General features: G+C 37.3%; 1 protein-coding gene across 2 annotated transcripts in view; it reads left to right on the top strand.

Annotated features, from left to right (window-relative positions):
• The window catches only part of LOC107559441 (zinc finger protein 609-like), a 65,568-nt gene that overhangs the window by 34,644 nt on the left and 6,682 nt on the right, over positions 1 to 24,242 (top strand). For both annotated transcript variants that reach the window (XM_016243269.1, XM_016243270.1), the window contains exons 3-4: positions 19,769 to 19,994; positions 23,994 to 24,081. In XM_016243269.1, the coding sequence (XP_016098755.1) occupies positions 19,769 to 19,994; positions 23,994 to 24,081 (314 nt within the window). The remainder of the gene's footprint in view (positions 1 to 19,768; positions 19,995 to 23,993; positions 24,082 to 24,242) is intronic.

Here is a 24,242-nt window from a genome sequence, read left to right as displayed (position 1 = left end):
TCCAGCAGTTTCAGCTTTAGTATCATTTATCAAATTTCTAGTGACCCTTCAGCAAATTTCTACACTATTATGTGAGAACCACTGCCAGTGCCTAAAGTACAAAATCCCATCAAAAGTGTTGTAGTAAAAAACGAATCTTCTCAACTCAAGCTGTTTTGCGTGACATTTATACACGACATGCATATCTTTATATATTTTGACATTTATAATAGTATCTTGAGAGCCAGCTTAGAATAAAGGTTTGTGGGTGACTGGATGTTTTTTACCATTGTAGTCACCAGTCAACAACTTTTGTTCAGTTTACTAGACCCAAGTTCAGCTCAAAGGTCAAAGAATCTTGAAAAAGCTGTTCCTCCCATGGGTCTGTATATATGTTGTATCTGTTAGATGGAGTACCACCCACATAGAGTCTTTCCTCTGTTTAGAGGAAGCAGCAGAATGCATTACTTCCATAAATAGTTGGCTTGTGGTTCTCTAGGGAAATCTAGCAGCATGAAAAACAACTTGTCTTGTAAGTAGGTATATAAAACATTGTTTTGGTTCTGTCATTGCGCACTATTGTACACTGGGAATTTGTTAAAAGATGTTTATTCTGTGTATCTTAGTGACATAATTCCAGTTCTTAAATCATTTTTTGACTTGTTTTACTTCAATCTCATCACAACTCTTAAGATCTGAGCTCATAAAATTAATGGAAGAGAGTTTTTTTTCTGAAAATAGTAAATTCTCACATCTCAAATGGTGTATTGTGTTTGAAAGCATTCCGTGGTCGAAATTATGGTTTTGAAAATGACACTTTAAACATACCTTGGCTTGCTCAGGCTGATTTTATAAAAGGGTTTGCACTGATGCCATAGAAAAAACCTTTTTACTTCCCCAAAGAAACTTTGAGTAAACAGTTCTTAAAATAACTTTTTTTTTCCTTATTTGAAGAACATTTGAATAATCTAAAAAACACTTTTCCACTATAAAGAATCTTCACTCTTATAAGTGAAGAGGATTTTCGGAGTGCCATGGAATAACAATTTTAGGTTCCCCAAAGAACCTTTAAGTGAACAGTTCTTAAAAGAACCATGTTTTTCATTGTGTGAAGAGCATTTTAAAAATCTAAAGAACCTTTTCCACTATAAAGAACATTTGGTGTAATGGAAAGATTCCACTGATGTTAAAGTTCTTTGTGAAACCATAGATGCCATTTAAAAAAACTTTATTTTTAGCATTTTATGTATTTTTAGACACAAATATTTTTTCACACGCATTCATAATTTGATTAAATCACAGCTTGATTGTAAATGACACACAAAAAAGATAAATTGTCATATATACTGAAAAGTAGACAAACTTTACTAAAAACTGGTGGCGAAATTGTTTGTGGTGGAAATTATGCGTGGCAATGACTGTGGCATAGTTTTTGAAAACATATGATTTACACAGTAAATTAAATGGTTTCTGTTTCACTTTGTTTTGATTATCATAGTTGTAAACTTAATGCAATGTATTTCTTATTTCTATTATGGATATTTTATAGCTGAAGATTAAAAGTTTAAAAATCATTTAAAGACCAACAAAAATAAATTAAAAGTATGTTGTAAAAAGACTGCTTTAACGTGACTTAATAAAGGATAACGAACGTAAAAGGATCATAACAATGGGCATTTGGGAAAATGACTTATAAATAAACTTGTTTTTCTTCAGGATTGTGGGCCAAAGTTCTAGTTCATGTTGCTGGAGCGCTGGATGTTGATTTTGGCACCCATCACCGAGTCGTGTTGCACTTTTGCATTTGTTGTGAAAAGGTGTATAACGAAGCCGAGTGTTAAAGAGGCTGTGTTTCTGAGCTGATTTCCTCTCAAACCAGCGTTTTCCAGAGAGGGTGACCTTAACAAGAATGCGGATTATTATTGTAATAGATACTGTTGTTAGTGAATGACTAGTCACACCAGGAGGTGGTATTATGGAGGAGGGGAAAGAATTTGCTTTGCTACCCCCTCCTCCACGTCTGTTTTACTCTTTATCACTCTCATTCTCTGATCTGTTACATATTATTAGTGCTTGGCTTGACATCTGGATCTTTTTTTTTTTTTGGTTTTCCAGCCACCCTTTTTGCATTTGAGAAAAGAAAGAAAGATGTGGTTTGACAGAGCACTCAAAGCAACGTGAAATTAGCTGGATCTCCTGTGTCTGGAACAAGCAAGCTGAATTTTTATTCACAGAAAACGTTGTCACTAGATGACAAGATCGTAAAGCATGTGTGCTGTCTGTTATTCTAACAGTCCTGAAAGGTTCCACATCATCATCAGACACTTAGAAGTTAGAATAAACTGCAGTGCTTTCAGAAACTGATCTTCAGACTGACCTTTTTGTATTAATATTTTTATTTATGTATTAACACAGATTTCATACAGTTGAATTAATGAAGAAGGTAGTCAAACATCAAGCGGGACTTAGGGACCCTCAAGGGGGCTCCAAAAGGATTGTATGAATCTGTACAAAATTAGAGAAAAAAAAGATTTCACATGTTTTTTTTAGGATTATAAAATGTCAAAACTGACCTGAAAATGACGTAGTGATTCACTTGCCTGTTCCATAGTATGTGGACACTTTGGTATTATGCTTTCTCAATACAGATTTGACAGCAATAAAATCTGGGCATGTTCCTGTTGGTGGAAACATGATCTTAAATGTAAAGATGTTCACATTGACAATGACATTGGCTGAAAGTCATTGCCCATCTTCTACACTGAATTAAAAAAAAAAAACATTTCTCCGAAATGCTTAGTAAATTGTGCAATTAATTGCAAAGAAACAGCAAGTAACATTGAATTAAGCATTAAAGTCTGAAGTAGAACGACTAAAGTAGTGCTTTCTTGTAAAAGACTCCCAATAATTTCCAACAAACCTTGAATTTTTTTTTTATTTTTTTTTTTACAGTTTTTCATTTTCAGTTTTCTTTTCAATGTTTTTGGTGATTCAAAGCAACATGAATGACAGCAACTGTTGGTAATGAAGCAAAGATTAAACAAATTCAGCTTTACGCAAATGCACACCAATGGTAAGACTTTGAACTTCATGCAACAGCAGTCGAGCAGAAACAGCTAGTAGCAACCAAGAGTAAAGCAACTTGTCGACCTCTGGTGATTTAATCACTGCAGTGTGAACAACCCATCATGTCATGTTCCCCCAAAAAAATCATTATCTGTAATGATTTATCTTGGTTTTATAACATGAATCAATTTGAAATTCTAAAGGTGAATTTTTGCATGAGTGCAGAATCATCTGCAGTGCTTCTGTGAAGCCTTTCCTTTTTGTTGCTGGCGTTCCTCTCTCAGGCATCCATTTTCTCTGGCAGCAGCTATGAGGAATGCAGGTCACCACTCTCGCTCAGCTCAGGGGCCTTCCCTCTTCCCCTCCAGCCTCCCACAGGCCCGTAAACAATACTGGGCATGAGCCCAAGCTAACCAGCTGCATGGAGGAGGCCAAATGAGGCAGGATGGAGGATGGGCAGACACGACCGAGTCATGTTGAAAGAATGGCGCTCTAAACACCGGCTGTGCAGAAGCCAGTCCACCATCCAACCGCATTTTCAATGCAAGAAGGTGTACTGCAAGGAAATGCTCACCGTGGCTGTTTGTGGTAGTAGCTGTCTTGTTTTAATTTTGTTTTATTCAGATGCATTTTTATGCATTAGCTGTTGTCACATCTTGAGCATTGAATTTGACATGACTTAAAAACACTGTTCAATTCCATTTTGTGTCGATCTAGTAACCCTTTTTTCATGCTTGCATCTTTTATAGTGATGAAAAACAATTTGACCTTGTCCAGGAAAGAATTTTCCTTTACTTCCATAGAACTGTTCAACCATATCTGTTTTTGAACCACCGACCTTCAATTTAAAAGCATTTATCTCGCCATCAAATTCAGAGAACCAAAAGGACATATGAAGGCATGCTGATGGACAACATACTGTTTTAGTGCTTGAAATAAGCTTAAGCTCAGTTGATCAGCGTAGGTCATCTGTTATCTTGGAAAGCGCAGAAGCAGTTAAGTAAAGCTGACAGATTACTGCCTCAGAGCCCCAGTCCAGCTGCTATCAGAGCAGAGCAGTTGAATTCAGCCATGGCTTGGTTTAACTGACTCTTTGCTTCATGTTTTTGTGCAGGGCAGTTTCACACTAGAGTCTGTTTGACATCAGAGTTGGGTTTTTGGTCTGTGTGAAAGCTGTTTAGCGTAACCTTTGATGCTCAACCAATTTTGGAAAACACTGGTCTTCATGCTGCGGAAAACCCACTTGAGAGCACATTTACTGCTACCAATTGGTACCAGATTCTGTAGGAAATAAAATGGTAATAGGGAGCGTATTTTAAAACCTTTTTTTAATATATTATTAGGACTGAAGTTATTATGTGAACTTGAGATATTATTATTATTATTATTTTTTTTAAACAAAGATTCATCAACTTTATTACTACTTCATTCTGCTTTGTAAATACTGGCCAGAAATCATGAGGCTGATTGTAATTATTTTATGTCTACTGACAATCGACAGTCAATCATTTAATTTTAGAAACAATAAATGAATCCACGTCTGTTTTACTCTTTATCACTCTCATTCTCTGATCTGTTACATATTATTAGTGCTTGGCTTGACATCTGGATCTTTTTTTTTTTTTGGTTTTCCAGCCACCCTTTTTGCATTTGAGAAAAGAAAGAAAGATGTGGTTTGACAGAGCACTCAAAGCAACGTGAAATTAGCTGGATCTCCTGTGTCTGGAACAAGCAAGCTGAATTTTTATTCACAGAAAACGTTGTCACTAGATGACAAGATCGTAAAGCATGTGTGCTGTCTGTTATTCTAACAGTCCTGAAAGGTTCCACATCATCATCAGACACTTAGAAGTTAGAATAAACTGCAGTGCTTTCAGAAACTGATCTTCAGACTGACCTTTTTGTATTAATATTTTTATTTATGTATTAACACAGATTTCATACAGTTGAATTAATGAAGAAGGTAGTCAAACATCAAGCGGGACTTAGGGACCCTCAAGGGGGCTCCAAAAGGATTGTATGAATCTGTACAAAATTAGAGAAAAAAAAGATTTCACATGTTTTTTTTAGGATTATAAAATGTCAAAACTGACCTGAAAATGACGTAGTGATTCACTTGCCTGTTCCATAGTATGTGGACACTTTGGTATTATGCTTTCTCAATACAGATTTGACAGCAATAAAATCTGGGCATGTTCCTGTTGGTGGAAACATGATCTTAAATGTAAAGATGTTCACATTGACAATGACATTGGCTGAAAGTCATTGCCCATCTTCTACACTGAATTAAAAAAAAAAACATTTCTCCGAAATGCTTAGTAAATTGTGCAATTAATTGCAAAGAAACAGCAAGTAACATTGAATTAAGCATTAAAGTCTGAAGTAGAACGACTAAAGTAGTGCTTTCTTGTAAAAACCTCCCAATAATTTCCAACAAACCTTTAATTTTTTTTTTATTTTTTTTTTTACAGTTTTTCATTTTCAGTTTTCTTTTCAATGTTTTTGGTGATTCAAAGCAACATGAATGACAGCAACTGTTGGTAATGAAGCAAAGATTAAACAAATTCAGCTTTACGCAAATGCACACCAATGGTAAGACTTTGAACTTCATGCAACAGCAGTCGAGCAGAAACAGCTAGTAGCAACCAAGAGTAAAGCAACTTGTCGACCTCTGGTGATTTAATCACTGCAGTGTGAACAACCCATCATGTCATGTTCCCCCAAAAAAATCATTATCTGTAATGATTTATCTTGGTTTTATAACAGGAATCAATTTGAAATTCTAAAGGTGAATTTTTGCATGAGTGCAGAATCATCTGCAGTGCTTCTGTGAAGCCTTTCCTTTTTGTTGCTGGCGTTCCTCTCTCAGGCATCCATTTTCTCTGGCAGCAGCTATGAGGAATGCAGGTCACCACTCTCGCTCAGCTCAGGGGCCTTCCCTCTTCCCCTCCAGCCTCCCACAGGCCCGTAAACAATACTGGGCATGAGCCCAAGCTAACCAGCTGCATGGAGGAGGCCAAATGAGGCAGGATGGAGGATGGGCAGACACGACCGAGTCATGTTGAAAGAATGGCGCTCTAAACACCGGCTGTGCAGAAGCCAGTCCACCATCCAACCGCATTTTCAATGCAAGAAGGTGTACTGCAAGGAAATGCTCACCGTGGCTGTTTGTGGTAGTAGTTGTCTTGTTTTAATTTTGTTTTATTCAAATGCATTTTTATGCATTAGCTGTTGTCACATCTTGAGCATTGAATTTGACATGACTTAAAAACACTGTTCAATTCCATTTTGCACTCTGTCTAGTCTTTTGTGTAGATCTAGTAACCCTTTTTTCATGCTTGCATCTTTTATAGTGATGAAAAACAATTTGACCTTGTCCAGGAAAGAATTTTCCTTTACTTCCATAGAACTGTTCAACCATGTCTGTTTTTGAACCACCGACCTTCAATTTAAAAGCATTTATCTCGCCATCAAATTCAGAGAACCAAAAGGACATATGAAGGCATGCTGATGGACAACATACTGTTTTAGTGCTTGAAATAAGCTTAAGCTCAGTTGATCAGCGTAGGTCATCTGTTATCTTGGAAAGCGCAGAAGCAGTTAAGTAAAGCTGACAGATTACTGCCTCAGAGCCCCAGTCCAGCTGCTATCAGAGCAGAGCAGTTGAATTCAGCCATGGCTTGGTTTAACTGACTCTTTGCTTCATGTTTTTGTGCAGGGCAGTTTCACACTAGAGTCTGTTTGACATCAGAGTTGGGTTTTTGGTCTGTGTGAAAGCTGTTTAGCGTAACCTTTGATGCTCAACCAATTTTGGAAAACACTGGTCTTCATTCTGCGGAAAACCCACTTGAGAGCACATTTACTGCTACCAATTGGTACCAGATTCTGTAGGAAATAAAATGGTAATAGGGAGCGTATTTTAAAACCTTTTTTTAATATATTATTAGGACTGAAGTTATTATGTGAACTTGAGATATTATTATTATTATTTTTTTTTTTAAACAAAGATTCATCAACTTTATTACTACTTCATTCTGCTTTGTAAATACTGGCCAGAAATCATGAGGCTGATTGTAATTATTTTGTCTACTGACAATCGACAGTCAATCATTTAATTTTAGAAACAATAAATGAATATAATTGTTTTGTTTAATAATATAATACTTAATATTTTTATCACAGTAATAATGGGTTTTCATGCATAAAATTATATAGCCCAATTTAATATTTTAATAAGGGTGTCCTTTAGAGGTTTAACGGTACACGTATTTGCCTCGAACATTTTCGGTATGGGTCTTTCGTTTCGGTACGCATGTGTACTGAACAAATACAGAATTGTTTTAACCACTGCACGAGTGAAAATTCATCTTATGTAAATTTTTTCCAGGAAATTAAAACAAAAAATGGCGTTTTGACAGTCTTTGATGTGGCATTACAGATCGCCGTATAACACGTCGGAGAGCCACTTCTGGGCTGCTTCAAAAAAATGTTGCGGCGCAGCTGGTATAAACACAAGCATCGACTAAAGTAGCCACGATCAGCTCCGGTGGCCGTATCAGAGCCGTAACGTGCCGCAGACGTGTGCTGTGAAAATGGGGTCAGTTCTGAGGACAGCACGGAGCGCGAGTGAATATGATCATTCCTTCCTCTTTACTATCATTTTTAATTTGAAATAAACATGAATGAACATCTCATGTAATCGCTCAATCAGTGTTTCAACCGCATTGACAATGACATTGGCTGAAAGTCATTGCCCATCTTCTACACTGAATTAAAAAAAAAAAACATTTCTCCGAAATGCTTAGTAAATTGTGCAATTAATTGCAAAGAAACAGCAAGTAACATTGAATTAAGCATTAAAGTCTGAAGTAGAACGACTAAAGTAGTGCTTTCTTGTAAAAGACTCCCAATAATTTCCAACAAACCTTGAATTTTTTTTTTATTTTTTTTTTTACAGTTTTTCATTTTCAGTTTTCTTTTCAATGTTTTTGGTGATTCAAAGCAACATGAATGACAGCAACTGTTGGTAATGAAGCAAAGATTAAACAAATTCAGCTTTACGCAAATGCACACCAATGGTAAGACTTTGAACTTCATGCAACAGCAGTCGAGCAGAAACAGCTAGTAGCAACCAAGAGTAAAGCAACTTGTCGACCTCTGGTGATTTAATCACTGCAGTGTGAACAACCCATCATGTCATGTTCCCCCAAAAAAATCATTATCTGTAATGATTTATCTTGGTTTTATAACATGAATCAATTTGAAATTCTAAAGGTGAATTTTTGCATGAGTGCAGAATCATCTGCAGTGCTTCTGTGAAGCCTTTCCTTTTTGTTGCTGGCGTTCCTCTCTCAGGCATCCATTTTCTCTGGCAGCAGCTATGAGGAATGCAGGTCACCACTCTCGCTCAGCTCAGGGGCCTTCCCTCTTCCCCTCCAGCCTCCCACAGGCCCGTAAACAATACTGGGCATGAGCCCAAGCTAACCAGCTGCATGGAGGAGGCCAAATGAGGCAGGATGGAGGATGGGCAGACACGACCGAGTCATGTTGAAAGAATGGCGCTCTAAACACCGGCTGTGCAGAAGCCAGTCCACCATCCAACCGCATTTTCAATGCAAGAAGGTGTACTGCAAGGAAATGCTCACCGTGGCTGTTTGTGGTAGTAGCTGTCTTGTTTTAATTTTGTTTTATTCAGATGCATTTTTATGCATTAGCTGTTGTCACATCTTGAGCATTGAATTTGACATGACTTAAAAACACTGTTCAATTCCATTTTGTGTCGATCTAGTAACCCTTTTTTCATGCTTGCATCTTTTATAGTGATGAAAAACAATTTGACCTTGTCCAGGAAAGAATTTTCCTTTACTTCCATAGAACTGTTCAACCATGTCTGTTTTTGAACCACCGACCTTCAATTTAAAAGCATTTATCTCGCCATCAAATTCAGAGAACCAAAAGGACATATGAAGGCATGCTGATGGACAACATACTGTTTTAGTGCTTGAAATAAGCTTAAGCTCAGTTGATCAGCGTAGGTCATCTGTTATCTTGGAAAGCGCAGAAGCAGTTAAGTAAAGCTGACAGATTACTGCCTCAGAGCCCCAGTCCAGCTGCTATCAGAGCAGAGCAGTTGAATTCAGCCATGGCTTGGTTTAACTGACTCTTTGCTTCATGTTTTTGTGCAGGGCAGTTTCACACTAGAGTCTGTTTGACATCAGAGTTGGGTTTTTGGTCTGTGTGAAAGCTGTTTAGCGTAACCTTTGATGCTCAACCAATTTTGGAAAACACTGGTCTTCATTCTGCGGAAAACCCACTTGAGAGCACATTTACTGCTACCAATTGGTACCAGATTCTGTAGGAAATAAAATGGTAATAGGGAGCGTATTTTAAAACCTTTTTTTAATATATTATTAGGACTGAAGTTATTATGTGAACTTGAGATATTATTATTATTATTTTTTTTTTTAAACAAAGATTCATCAACTTTATTACTACTTCATTCTGCTTTGTAAATACTGGCCAGAAATCATGAGGCTGATTGTAATTATTTTGTCTACTGACAATCGACAGTCAATCATTTAATTTTAGAAACAATAAATGAATATAATTGTTTTGTTTAATAATATAATACTTAATATTTTTATCACAGTAATAATGGGTTTTCATGCATAAAATTATATAGCCCAATTTAATATTTTAATAAGGGTGTCCTTTAGAGGTTTAACGGTACACGTATTTGCCTCGAACATTTTCGGTATGGGTCTTTCGTTTCGGTACGCATGTGTACTGAACAAATACAGAATTGTTTTAACCACTGCACGAGTGAAAATTCATCTTATGTAAATTTTTTCCAGGAAATTAAAACAAAAAATGGCGTTTTGACAGTCTTTGATGTGGCATTACAGATCGCCGTATAACACGTCGGAGAGCCACTTCTGGGCTGCTTCAAAAAAATGTTGCGGCGCAGCTGGTATAAACACAAGCATCGACTAAAGTAGCCACGATCAGCTCCGGTGGCCGTATCAGAGCCGTAACGTGCCGCAGACGTGTGCTGTGAAAATGGGGTCAGTTCTGAGGACAGCACGGAGCGCGAGTGAATATGATCATTCCTTCCTCTTTACTATCATTTTTAATTTGAAATAAACATGAATGAACATCTCATGTAATCGCTCAATCAGTGTTTCAACCGCGGAAAGACGTCAATAAAGCTTTTTATTTTATAGCATTTCATTTACCTCAGGCAAGTCATCAGTGTCTACAGCTCGTTATTCGATAGAAAAATTAAGTCTAGAGAAGAGCATTTTTTGAAATATTAGACTATAGGCTACTTCATTATATTTACTTTGCCTGTTACCTGATGTCTTAAAGTCCCCCTGTAGTCAACTCATCTTTGATCATCAAAATTACATATATAAATGTTTTTTTTCTTGTGAAAATTATTTTCTCATGCCTTGAAATAGCTTGAATGTTGCTTACACCCTTGCCTCATTTACTATACGCGGATTTATGAATATACAAATTAGCCCCGCCTCCAGCCAGGGCCTCCTGATCCACGTATAATGACTGATAAAACTATGTTTTTACTAGCGGACAGCTACAGTGGATACTGTAACAGTCGTTAAAGTTACTTACTTGACGATGTTGTGTCCTCAAAATGCCTTGAAGATTCGAATGCAGCCAAGTTTGTGATTCCAATTCGCGCCCACGAGATATGCGTGTGAAGTACGGACGCCAATGCGGGAGAGGTGGGGCTACTTTTACACTGTTGCCGCGGGTTTATTATTCAAGTTAGCCATTCTAAATTCACGTTAAACCACGGCTTCATGGGTTTTTGCTCTATTTTATTTTTGGTTTTGTGCTAGTAATCCTATTGGTATATTTTGCATGTGATCTCTATGTGCGCCCTGCGTTTGTATAAATGGAGAGAGGGATATGCTAATGATAGGAATCTATCCCTTGACGTGATTGGTTATTGAATTTTGTGACGTAGCAAACCGAGGGCCGTTTCAAACCACGTTTCTGGGACTGCCTTTGGGGAAACTACAGTTTTAAGGAGAAAATACTCAGTAATGGTGTTGATTAATGGATTGGCACGTGGTTTGTCTAAAAGCAAATTAAAAACAGAACATAGACAAATAAACAACATAAAAAAAAAATTATTTTCACTACAGGGGTACTTTAATGATTTAATGTAGCCTATGATTAAATGAATCTGTTAAGAAAAAGTTATGACAGCCACTGTAGTCTATAAATGAATTGCCTATATTTCTGCAACAAATATAAATGTTATACTTTAGAAGTTAATTTAAAAACTGCATTATGTGCAATTCACATGTTTGCATACAATTTTTTTTTAAGTTGAGTGTTGATTATTACATTTAAAAAGAATGGTAATTAAATTTAAGTTTGGAGTCTGTTGTTAATTCTAACCTTTTAATGTTATAGTTAAGAGCATAAGCAGAGGTAGATTTAAATTGAATTTATTTAAAGAAAGAGCAACTTGTTCAGTAAACCACTGGTTAATAAAAAAAAAAAAAAAGTTTAGTTTTTCCCCCTGCTAACATATTGAACCGTGACATCAAAACTGAGGTACGTATTGAACTGTCAAATTTGTGTACCGTTACACCCCTAGTGTCCTTTTGCAAGCGGGTTCATCTTATTTTGTGGGCATCAAAGCATTTGAAAACCACTCATCTAGGATATAGTTCATGTTGAAATGCAAGCAGTCTGACCTTTCATGCAGAAACAGACCACAGTTAATCATGTGTAATTTACCTATTTAGGTCTAATTGTTTGTCTTCAAGTAGCTTAATTATTCTTCGTATTGATTCTTTTTCAAACTCAAGTTTGGAGCAAAGTAATGAAACCAGGTGGGAAACAGCTTGAGATATTCCATTCGAACTGCATAGCTTTCCAGTTGAGATTGATGGGTCAAGGACGTTACAGAGCCCATCATGCGTGCGTGCTGATTGCCTGTTTATTAGGCTCCATCGATTCCATCTCACCGTTTCACCCCCAGGCACTGCTATCATTCTCTGATTGATTCTTGCTGTTTTGTGTTTGGAGTCATAAAAGGCAATTGTTTTATTCCCCCCTATTATTTTTTTCTAAGGATGTCTTCTGGGAATGCAGAATCTGTCCTTAGAGCAACAGGCGAATATCAGGCTCCACAGGCTTTCTGCAGGCTTTTTCTCTGCCTGCGGAAAACGTCTTAATCTTTTATAAAAATCACTTCCATATTTGTGGCTCTTACGGAAGGCTAAGCATCAGTGAACTGGATACAGGGGAGGGGCGATTATTGTTTTTTAATTAGGCAAGAATGAATCTCTGCTGTTGTGGTTTTGATGTATTTGGGCTCCCTGCTTTTGAATCTCTAGCAGTGCTGGTTATTAAGCCAAAAGCTGTAAACAGGAATGCAGAAACACTGTTTTCTCTTACTTGGAAGGGTGGTGATATAATCTTATCTCATTGTTTGTAAAGATGTCGACGAGAGACCTGAGGATGATTCTCTTTTTAGACCCTGTTTGTTTAGTGCATCTCCACAAGACGGCTGAAGATTAAGCTGTTTCATCTGGCAACTGCTGTGAAGTTTCGTCTCATCTCCTGTGGCCGCTTCGCCTTTTTCCTGGCTTAGTGAACTTATTGGTTTCTCTGTGAGTGAAATAGAGTTGAGCTTTGAACTCTTAAGTATGCATGGCTTCTGCATTCTTCAGGGCTGAGTGTACTTCCACTCTTGTGGAACAGGCTCGTAGTTTGGCCTCTGGTTTGTGAATGTGGACTGTTGATCGCATTGTAAGGGTTTTATGAGATCTGATAACCTCTTGAAAAAGATAGTTCACCAGTTACAGTTTTATCTTCATTTTTGTAAGTTGAATTGCTTTTAGACTTAGTGACAGACGGCCAGACTGAACTAATACACTTGTATTAGTTCATCGTTTTCTTATCGCATTTAATACAATATCTTCCTAGAAAAACAAGGATCTAACTCAAACAGTATTCAATATTTAATTATGCATCTCATTTCTATGTATTTTTACATTTTGATTACCTTTTCTTGTCATGTAATGCTTGCTTAAAATCTGTCTTTAAAGAGGTCATCGGATGCCCATTTTCCACAAATTAATATGATTCTTTAGGTTCCTAATTAGGGCTCCACGATAAATCGCATGCGATATTTAACGCGCATTTTATCAGTAAAGCTGGTTCTGTAATCAGCGGTAAATCTCCATCACATGCGTGCTTTCACATTGAGCAGCATTAACTACACAGAGCCGTTGTTCACTGACGAGCTGCGCAAAACCACGTTCATATTCGTGTGATTTTTTGCGCAGCTCGTCAGTGAACAACGGCTCTGTGTAGTTAATGCTGCTCAATGTGAAAGCATGCACGTGATGGAGATTTACCGCTGATTACAGAACCGGCAAGATGCGCATTAAATATTGCATGCAATTTATCGTGCAGCCCTATTCCTAATGAAAAGTCTATAATATGCTTTGGTTAAAATTTCTCAATGGTAGTGTAAAACAACGCCATTTTTACCTTGCCAAAAACAGCTCTTTTCACAGCAACTCATTTTGTTGCATGTTCCTTTAAATGCTAATGAGCTCTGCTCACCCCGCCCCTCTCTTCCATGGGGTGATGAGCCATTTTCATGGTGCTGTTTACTTTAGCGGCATTTAGCCACGGAACTTGCTAACTGGCACATTATTAGGAAAGGCGATTTGCTAAGATTCTTACTTCATCTTGTAGATGAAGCTGGATCACAAATGATTTGCGCGAACATAAACACATTTAGGTAGATCGGGGGGTACATTCCCTTCACAAACAAAAGTAATCCTCTGCGTCTTCAGCGGCTCAGATGTCGGGAGTAAATGACGACTGCTATGTTCATTATTACATTCAAAACATTCAACAAAACACCTCAATTGCTTAGGAGCCATTCTTATTTACCCCTGCTCCAGCGTCGAAACAATGGCGGACTGATGACAGCTCACTCAGAGCGGGTCTATGGTAAAACGCCATGGTCAATCAACAATTGTGGGAGGGGCCTTGGCCTGTGTGACGTCACACAGCCAAGCATCTGAGAATGGCTTGATTTGAGAAAGGGGTAATTATTTATGGCTATTTAAAAAAAACACTGGGTGGATTTTTATCATTATAGGGTGGATGTGTACACACACTGCCAACACACATTTATGTTCAAACAACATTTTGCATCCGATGACCCCTTTAAATCACGAATTATTTTATAACACTTAATATATTTTGCAGATTTTCATGCTTTCAAACATAATGTTGTTGTGATTAAATTCACTTTTAAAAATATTGTTTTATTTAGATTTCATTTTATTTAAATAGTTAATAATAATTGTATTTCTTAATTACATTTTTTATTATATTATTTTATTTTATTTCATTTTTTACACTTTCATTTTTTTTTTACACAAAATGTAAAAAATGTAATGTAGAATTAAATATCAGCAATTAATGCTTTGTGATTTATCGAATAATGATGTATGCATTAATCATTCAGTAGTTGTTAATATCCAACCCTAATATTTTTGGAAATTTTGAAATTACTGGTCAATATCCCTGCTTGACCAATATTGTGTACAATATTTTCATAGATTTCTTCAGTTTTATTTGTTAATCTTAATTGCTGTCATTATAAATATTTTTATTTCAGATCTTAGTAGTCAACCACTACTTAGAATTACAGAGTTTATGTAACAGAAATGCAGAAAGAAATCTTGACACGGTCTTCCTCACATTGCAGTTTACTTTGGTCAACAACCATCCATTTAAACAGTAAGGCACTGTCTGACCAAAACATAAGGCTACCAACCACAGTTTGCTTTGTTTCATGGGAAATAGATATCTATTTGAAATCGATATCAGGTGAATTGTACTTGTTGAAAGTGCCTCCTAAAAAAAAAAAGAGTACAATTTAAAGATTTAATGCCTACCTACATGAAAACTTGATCAACTTTGGCAAATCCAGTGATTAATTGTTCCTCAGAAGTCTAACTGTTTCCAAGTGTACTGAAAAAAGACACTGTGTACCACTAACTACCAATCAGTTTAAAGCTTATAAGATCAGGAAAGTACATTCCAGGTTTATAAGCATGAATGCGTTAGACGCTCAGCAAATGGACTGTGGGCGGCCCGTGGGTGTGCCGACTGCTAAAGAATAGGCTCTTTATCATCATTTTAAGAGTTTCTGGGTATTTTCTTTCTTCATGTCTCTTTCACTTCTTCTATCTTTTTTTAGGCTATGTTGGTGTTTTGCAAGAGTAGTAAAAGCATCTGTGCTTAACAAAAATGACTGACGTTTGGGCAAGATTTATAAATCACATTGAATTCTCATCTCAGGAAAAGATTAAGAACTGGATTTTTTCATTTAATTTAAGGGTCTCAGTTTTTACCCTTCTCTGTATACACATGACAGTTGTTTTCTGCCAAAGATCTGCTGGCAGTACAGCTAGTTTGTGGCACTTGGCATCAAAACCACTTGGACGTTTTTTTTCCATTTACATTCTAAAGGCTCATGTGTCAGTATCAGCGGTCTGTGCGATGTGCTCCTCATTATTGGTCACTATTAAAAGTCATGAATGTGCTTGCTGATGTACGGCAGAGCACGTCCAGATCCTGCGAGGTAATCGCTTGATGAATGTTGTACGGCGGATATTAGGGCTGTTAAGTATATTTGAATGGCCTGTAGTGTGTTTGAGCATGTCTGTGTGTTTTCTGGGAGAGCTGACAGCTGGATGTTTGCTCGTCTGTTGTGTCAGCGCACCAGCTACTACTCTGGCGAGTCACGCATAATCATAAATCAGCAGGCGGTTGAGATGACATGAGCTTCTCTCGCTGGTGTGATGTTTCATGCAGGAGGTAAAAACAGTCATGGAGCTTCTGAACCTGTTATCATCTCAATCACAAGTGATAACAGGTCATTAGGCACAATTCAAACATGCTTTACAATTTTTCACATGATCCTCTTCCTCGTAATGAGGGTCCTTCATTTAGATCAGGTTTGGGAACCATTTTAACAGGAAGTTCAATCACCATTGATTTCTAAGTATACTATATTCGGTATAACACATAAGGCCTTATATTTAGAAAATAAAATTTGAAAATGTAGTGCTTCTAAAAAAGTCTAATTGAACAACATTGCTCAAAAATATTTGATAAATACTATAAAAAATTTCTGAAATATTACATTTTAAAATAACTGTTCTATGTTTAAGTATTTAAAAATAAAATGTAATTTATTTCTGTGAAGACTGCTACATTTCCAGCAGCCATTACCCCAGCCTTCAGTGTCACATGATCCTTCAGAAATCATTCTAATATGCTGATTTGAAAACGGATAGTTCCGGCCCCTGATTCTGATTGGCTGAGCCACGTCCGAAGCTGTTGTAAATTACTCTACAAACATACACCTTTGTTTACGTTTGTGTGTTGCTCTGCAACCACTTTGTTGCAACCACAACTGATTCTGAGGAACTACATTGTTTGGTGGAAGAATAATGTTTTTATTAATATCATTACACTTTATTTGCTCTGTTTTATTTTGAGAAACCTTACTACATATATGGAATAACTGTTTTATAAAAGCAATAAGCCCCGTGAAGCCGTGGTTTACAGTGAATTTATAACAGCTAAGGGGGTTTTTAGGCACGACGCGAAGCTGTTATAAATTCACTGTAAACCGCAGCTTCTTGGGGCTTATTTCTTTATTTGAAAATGGTAAATGTTGAAAACAATTGTACTGCTTAATATATTTATTGAAACCATGATACTTTTTTCATGCTGCTTTGATGAATAGAAAGTTCAAAACAACAGCATTTATTTAAAACAGATTTTTTTTTTCTTGCAAAAAAAGTGTTCTTTAAATATACTTTAAATATACATTCGCATCAGCATTAAAGCAACACTATTGTAAATGTGAGTGGCACTACGTTTCCCAAATAAACATTTACTTTTGTGACCCACTGCAGTGCGCATCAGTTTTTGGTTTGCACTGTGATTTCTTCCTCATATTTGGTGACTTCATGTGAGGAATATTCCACATGGAGTCCTGGAGGAAAACACGTGATGGCGGATCTTCTCTCTAGTAGGCGGTTTGTATACTTTAGACTTGAATCATGTCATTTTTTATTCACATGTAATGTTGGATTAACTCACAAAACCTCTCATTTGCTGCCTAGCTTCTGTTAATTTTGGACCCTGACTTCAGCGTTTCTAAAGTAAACAACTAAATATAATTACAATCATGTAATATTCCTCTCTCTCCATTTTCATTTGTGCACCAGTGTTTACTCTTCCATGTGCCAGTGGCGGCACACATACCCTGATGTTGATGAACCCTGGTTATAAATACATGCAGTCATCTTTAATTTTTTCCTTGCCTGTGTGTTTTTTTATTGCATAAAAGTGCAACACCCTGTTTTTTATTTAGGAGGAATTATATATGTGACCCTGGACGACAAAACCAGTCATAAGGGTCAATGTTTACAAATTGAGATTTATACATACATCTGAAAGTGTTCATTGATATATGGTTTGTTAGAATAGGACAATATTTGGCCGAGATGCAACTATTTGAACATATGGAATCTGAGGGTGCAAAAAAATCAAAATATTGAGAAAATCAACTTTAAAGTTGTCCAAATGAAGTTCTTAGCAATGCATATTATTAATCAAAAATTAAGTTTTGATAGATATTTACAAAATATCTTCATGGAACATGATCTTTACTTAATATCCTAAAGATTTCTGGCATTAAAAAAAAAGAAGATAATTCTGACCCATACAATGTTTTGTTTGCTATTGCTACAAATAGCCCTGTGCTACTTATGACTGGTTTTGTGGTCCAGGGTCACAAATGGCATAATATAGCATTTTAGGATGAATTAAATGGCATTGCAAAACACATTCTACATATTTTTTATTACTTTTTTTTATGGTGGTTTTTTTTTCGCATTGAATTTTGCAGTTTTTCACATTGGTCATGAGTCGTGGTTGAATATCATTGGATCATTTTATTCCTTTTCCTTTTCCATTAAAAGCAACATTAGTGGTAACAAAAAGAAATGCAAAAATAATTTGATTTTACCCAATCTTATCAAAATAATTATAATAGTGCATGACCTCATAGACAGACAGATTCCTCATAGGAAAATACCATGATGGCCACCAAGTGAACTTTTGCTGCCATGTGAACCAGCATGCCCTATTAATACCGGACTATTTCTGTCTGTTTACCTGCCTGGTGTCCATCGTGGCCCCTGAATGCAGGTAGGGTCAATTAGAGCGCCTGACCACACAGCTACAGGCCCTTAATTGAATAAACAAGCCCGTGTTCACACGGTGAGATGATGTGGTGTCAGTGAGCATGCTGTGTGGGCCCTGTTTCCCTGGAGTGAGGCTTAAGTAGCTCAAAGCATCCCTGGCTCTTAATGAGCTCCACTGTCCAGCAGGGTGCAGGTCAGGTACTCTCTGTAACAGCCTTCATAAAATAGAGTCCACCTTAAGGGCATGTGCAGATATTCTCCAGGTGTCATTTATTTTCTGTCAGGGATCCACCAGCTCTTATCTTCCTTGTTTTTGTCTCTCTCTTGCTGTTTTTCTTCAGATGGAGTATGGTTTGTTAGGATAGGACAATATTTGGCTGAGATACAACTATTTGAACATATGGAATCTGAGGGTGCAAAAAAATCAAAATATTGAGAAAATCAACTTTAAAGTTGTCCAAATGAAGTTCTTAGCAATGCATATTATTAATCAAAAATTAAGTTTTGATAGATATTTACAAAATATCTTCATGGAACATGATCTTTACTTAATATCCTAAAGATTTCTGGCATTAAAAAAAAAGAAGATAATTCTGACCCATACAATGTTTTGTTTGCTATTGCTACAAATAGCCCTGTGCTACTTATGACTGGTTTTGTGGTCCAGGGTCACAAATGGCATAATATAGCATTTTAGGATGAATTAAATGGCATTGCAAAACACATTCTACATATTTTTTATTACTTTTTTTTATGGTGGTTTTTTTTTCGCATTGAATTTTGCAGTTTTTCACATTGGTCATGAGTCGTGGTTGAATATCATTGGATCATTTTATTCCTTTTCCTTTTCCATTAAAAGCAACATTAGTGGTAACAAAAAGAAATGCAAAAATAATTTGATTTTACCCAATCTTATCAAAATAATTATAATAGTGCACAATAGTGCATAGACAGACAGATTCCTCATAGGAAAATACCATGATGGCCACCAAGTGAACTTTTGCTGCCATGTGAACCAGCATGCCCTATTAATACCGGACTATTTCTGTCTGTTTACCTGCCTGGTGTCCATCGTGGCCCCTGAATGCAGGTAGGGTCAATTAGAGCGCCTGACCACACAGCTACAGGCCCTTAATTGAATAAACAAGCCCGTGTTCACACGGTGAGATGATGTGGTGTCAGTGAGCATGCTGTGTGGGCCCTGTTTCCCTGGAGTGAGGCTTAAGTAGCTCAAAGCATCCCTGGCTCTTAATGAGCTCCACTGTCCAGCAGGGTGCAGGTCAGGTACTCTCTGTAACAGCCTTCATAAAATAGAGTCCACCTTAAGGGCATGTGCAGATATTCTCCAGGTGTCATTTATTTTCTGTCAGGGATCCACCAGCTCTTATCTTCCTTGTTTTTGTCTCTCTCTTGCTGTTTTTCTTCAGATGGAGTCTCCGGTCTCCACCCCGGCCCCTCCACCGCTTCACTTCCTCGCCTCTATGGGAAACAGTGACATCGCCTCACCTTGTGAGCAGCTTATGGTGCGAACGCGCTCGGTGGCTGTCAACACATCTGATGTGGCCCTGTCCACTGAGCCAGAGTGCCTGGGACCCTGCGAGCCGGGCACCAGTGTCAACCTGGAGGGCATTGTGTGGCAAGAAACTGAGGACGGTAAGAAAATATACTGTGGTAAGAGCTTGTGATGTAGGCTGAGGTTACAAATGTTCAGTAGACAGACTTTTGATTGAACCTGTGAAAAAGTCTGGCTAATAGCCAATGCGGTTAAAAGGAAGAGGCAGTCTGATTGACATGTAAAGCAGCCAAGCCGGGGATAATAAATAAATCCATAAGGGAAAATAAATAAATCCATACATACATAGTGGCCATGATTGGTTGTAAAGAACATGTGAAAAATTTGTCTACATTTCGATAGATCCGAATTTGTGTCCATCCAGAAATATTACATTTTAAGACTTAACTTGAAATACTGTATTTCTGCTCATAGATATCTAGTTCACTCCAACAAAATTCTGGTTACTAACTTGCCACAGTGATTTGTTGTTCCTCAGAGCTCATTGTATCAACACTGAAACAGAATTTCCAAGTGGAATGATGAAAAACAAGTCAATCATATTTTGTATGCATACAAGCAAGTAACTTTGTTGGCACAGTGTTTGAGTAGATAAAAAAGAGATCCAAACATGAAAAAAACAACTGAATTGGGTCAAAGATCCATAGAGCTGTTGACACCCCATTTTAATTGTTCATTAGTTTAAAAAAAGCAAAGCAATGAAGTAGGGCTGCACGATTAATCGAATGCGATTGTCATGCGCATTTTGATAGTAATGCCGGTTCTGTAATCAGCAGGAAATCATCATCACGTGCTTTCAGATGGAGCAGAATTTACTACACATAGCCGTAGTTCACTGACAAGTTTCGCAAAACTGTATATTGCGATAGTCGTGTGTTTATTAGTCACGTTGAATCAATGAAAGCAGTTGAATCTTCTGTTTATTCAGCTGTAGCGAATTTCTGGGCACTAGACATTTTCTGGATTTGTTCTGCAGGGCGTATTTGGAGTTTCCACGTGAGAGCGCCCTCTGGCCTTTGGATGGAGATTTACTGCTGATCACAGAACCGTGCTTCACTGAAAGATATGCATGACAATCGCAGCTTCTGTCAAATGGCGATCTCGATTCCATTTCGATTTATCGTGCAGCCCTACAATGAAGGAACCCATTAAGAGTAGCAGAAAATAATTGTTGATTCCTGAATCAAAATGCTCTTCACATAATTAGATGTTTAAAGTTTCCAATTTGTCAGCCTCCAGCAAGTGTTTCTGATAGAAGACAGAAAATTGGCAGCAAATTACAGTGGTACTTCAGAACAACACAGTTATGGCGCTTTTCCACTGCATGGTACGTCACGGTACGGTTCGGTATGGTTCACTTTTGGGGGGTTTTCCACTCTTTACAGTACCTGGTACCTGGCACTTTTTTCAGTACCACCTCGGTTGAGGTTCCAAGTGAACCGTACCGTTACCAAAACATGATGTGTAAACTCTGCTGATCACTGATTGGCCGGAGAGAGTCGTCACTACCTGCGTCACTGAACTTGCGACACGAGACACAACAGAAATGCTAGATTTAAATCAGCACAGCCAACGAAGGATCGAACGCAACTGTTTTGAACGAGCACACCTTTTTTTAACAACCTATTAGTGCCACAAAGTGCCATCATTTAGCTCAAGTCAGTTTAATGTTGGTTTAGTTTAGATCAATAACAGTGTTAAGTTGATCAGATATAAGCAGTTCTACAAAAGGTGTTGTTATTCAGCTCGAGTCAGTTCAATATGGGCAGTTTGGTAGGTACGTAGAAAATGCTGTATGCACAAAATGGGCATTGAATTGTGTGTATGCTATTTTCCATGCAAATTCGGACATACTGAATTAAATATCCTACTCTCATTAATGGAGCTCTCAAATGACATAAAATCATTATCCATTTATTGCATATGCATTTATCACACCGTTTATACATCAGGCCCCAGGACTGGAAATGGGTATTCAAGTTTTAAATGGGTAATGTTCAAATATAACATTCGCGTCGGATTCAAATATAATTATTGATGGCACCATTTTAGATCTGGGATATTTTTAACATCACCCATTATAATGTGACATATGAGGGCTATACAATAGATTACTATGGTTTTTGAGCTTACAAGTCCCGAAAAAGCTTCAATGTTCAACCAGCAGGTATGAGGAACAATAACATCTTAGTAAAAATAGTAAATAAGCATTTACCCTCATACATTTATAATTAAACTTCAAATGTATTCAAGAACTGAAAATGAAAAATAAGGGTGTAGAAAAGCACAGGTCTATTTATGATTCTTTTTTTTTTTTTTTTTTTACTTTTTTTGAAAATTTAGTTTATGCACATTTACAATGCACATACAAAATAAAGTAATATTGACAAAAAAAAGTAAGGATAGATATTAAGCATACAAATCAGATTTATGCTACACAGCATATACAGCTATAGTCCTATACATACATACATACATCTCATTCTATAAAATCTACATCTCTTTTATATAGGGCTGGGTATCGAGTTCGATACTTTTTAGGCACCGACCAAATTGCCTCGAGACCATCGAGTATCGAAAAACATCTCGTCGTTCGGTACCAAATTTCGATACCTAAGGGGTTAATCTCATCAACGTCAGTGAGGTGCAGATCGATCAGTGTTTGACATCCGCGAGAGCGATGCGAAAATGTACGGCGGATTTAGTGTGAATGCGTCCCAGCCCCCGTAGCTGTAAGGCTACATTTACACTGGTGCGCTTTTGTTTTAAAATGAAAACGAACCTCGTCATACTGACGTTTCCACTGCGTTTCAAGCCGGCTTTCCACTGTCTCCGACAAATGACAGACCGAAAGTCATTCATTTCCAATGGAGAGTAGCGCGAGAGCTGTGTAGAGTTTCAATCATATGCAGATGTCCCCTTTAAACCACCATCAAGTTTTTGTAATAACTTCCGATTGCCGTGTGTGTTTTGGCCATGTATTGTTGATTAAATTAAATATATTATAACCTCTGAGTCAGAGCAGCGATCATGGAAGAGAGAGCACAGGCAGACAGCGTGTGCTTATCAGTAAATCAGTGGAAAATGAATAGAAATGACGATTATGTCTGAGCTATGCGTTTTAAAACAAACACGCACTAGTGTAAATGTAGCTAACAGATGTGTAAACTGAAGACTATTTGAGCTGTATTAAAACTATTTGCGCTGATATTTTGTTAGTTACATTTTGTTCCTTTGTGTAGTGGTTCAGGAGATGAGTCTTTGTGTCTGTATAAACATCAACAAGCTGAAAAATAAAACCAATGTTTTTTTTTTTTTAGATAATGTAATCTTGTTCAAATAGATTTCATAATATTGGTATCGAAAAAAGTATCGTTCAGGAACCGGTATCGAAATCGAAAATTTTTGAACGATACCCAGCCCTACTTTTATATTCAGTCTATAAAAGACTGAACTTGAAGATCTTGTATATTTGTTTATTTGTCTTTCCATTTGGCTATGTAACTAGAAGTACACCAGTAAAAAAAATGGGACGTATTTGTGCTGCATAGAAATCATTTTTAAGATCTGGAAGAGCCATACCACCTTTTTCTTTAGGTAATTGGAGTGTTGAATAGTCTGAGCTTCTGCAGCGAAACCTCTGAATCACTGCCAGATACAAGCATTTTCATTTGCTTCAGCTGTTTTCACACAATTGCTAAACCATTTGCAGAGGCGACTCACAGTACTGCAAAGTCAGATGGAGGACACATCAAATAATTTTTACTCCCAAAAACAACACACTCTGCTCCTTACAGCTTTTAGCTGGTGTAATCATGAAGTACACAGTAAAAATAGCAGGGCAGCTTTGAGAGTGCTGGCCTTAGAAAACCTCCATTTGCACAATTTAAATGGGAATTGTGGCTTCTGCAAGGATTGTGTTTGGAATATTGGTAATGAGGTGGAGAAGCAACCAGATGAGTAGTGCTCATGAATCTGAAAACTGACATTATAACTCTACTGTATTACTGTGTCATTGAGTCTCTGTATATAGAAAGAGATATTCTTGCATTATAGTAAGTGTCGTCTTTGTTTTACAGGTATGCTGGTGGTAAATGTTACTTGGCGGAACAAAACGTACGTCGGAACACTTTTGGATTGTACCCGTCATGACTGGGCTCCTCCAAGGTACGTGAAGCGCTTTAACATATCAAATCAAGAAAATCAAATATTCCTCCCTAGGATACTAGTCTCTGCTTGTCAGCCTCCTTTCCTTAGTACCACATCAGTACTCCCTCTGGACCAGTAGTAAGCCAGGTGTATCACATCATAACCCTTAGGGATAAGGC

This window comes from Sinocyclocheilus grahami, unplaced genomic scaffold, assembly GCF_001515645.1.
Source record: "Sinocyclocheilus grahami isolate Dianchi unplaced genomic scaffold, SAMN03320097.WGS_v1.1 scaffold685.1, whole genome shotgun sequence".
NCBI lineage: Eukaryota > Metazoa > Chordata > Actinopteri > Cypriniformes > Cyprinidae > Sinocyclocheilus > Sinocyclocheilus grahami.
The sequence above is the reverse complement of the archived record's forward strand: the minus strand, read 5'-3'. Positions and strand labels throughout refer to the sequence as shown.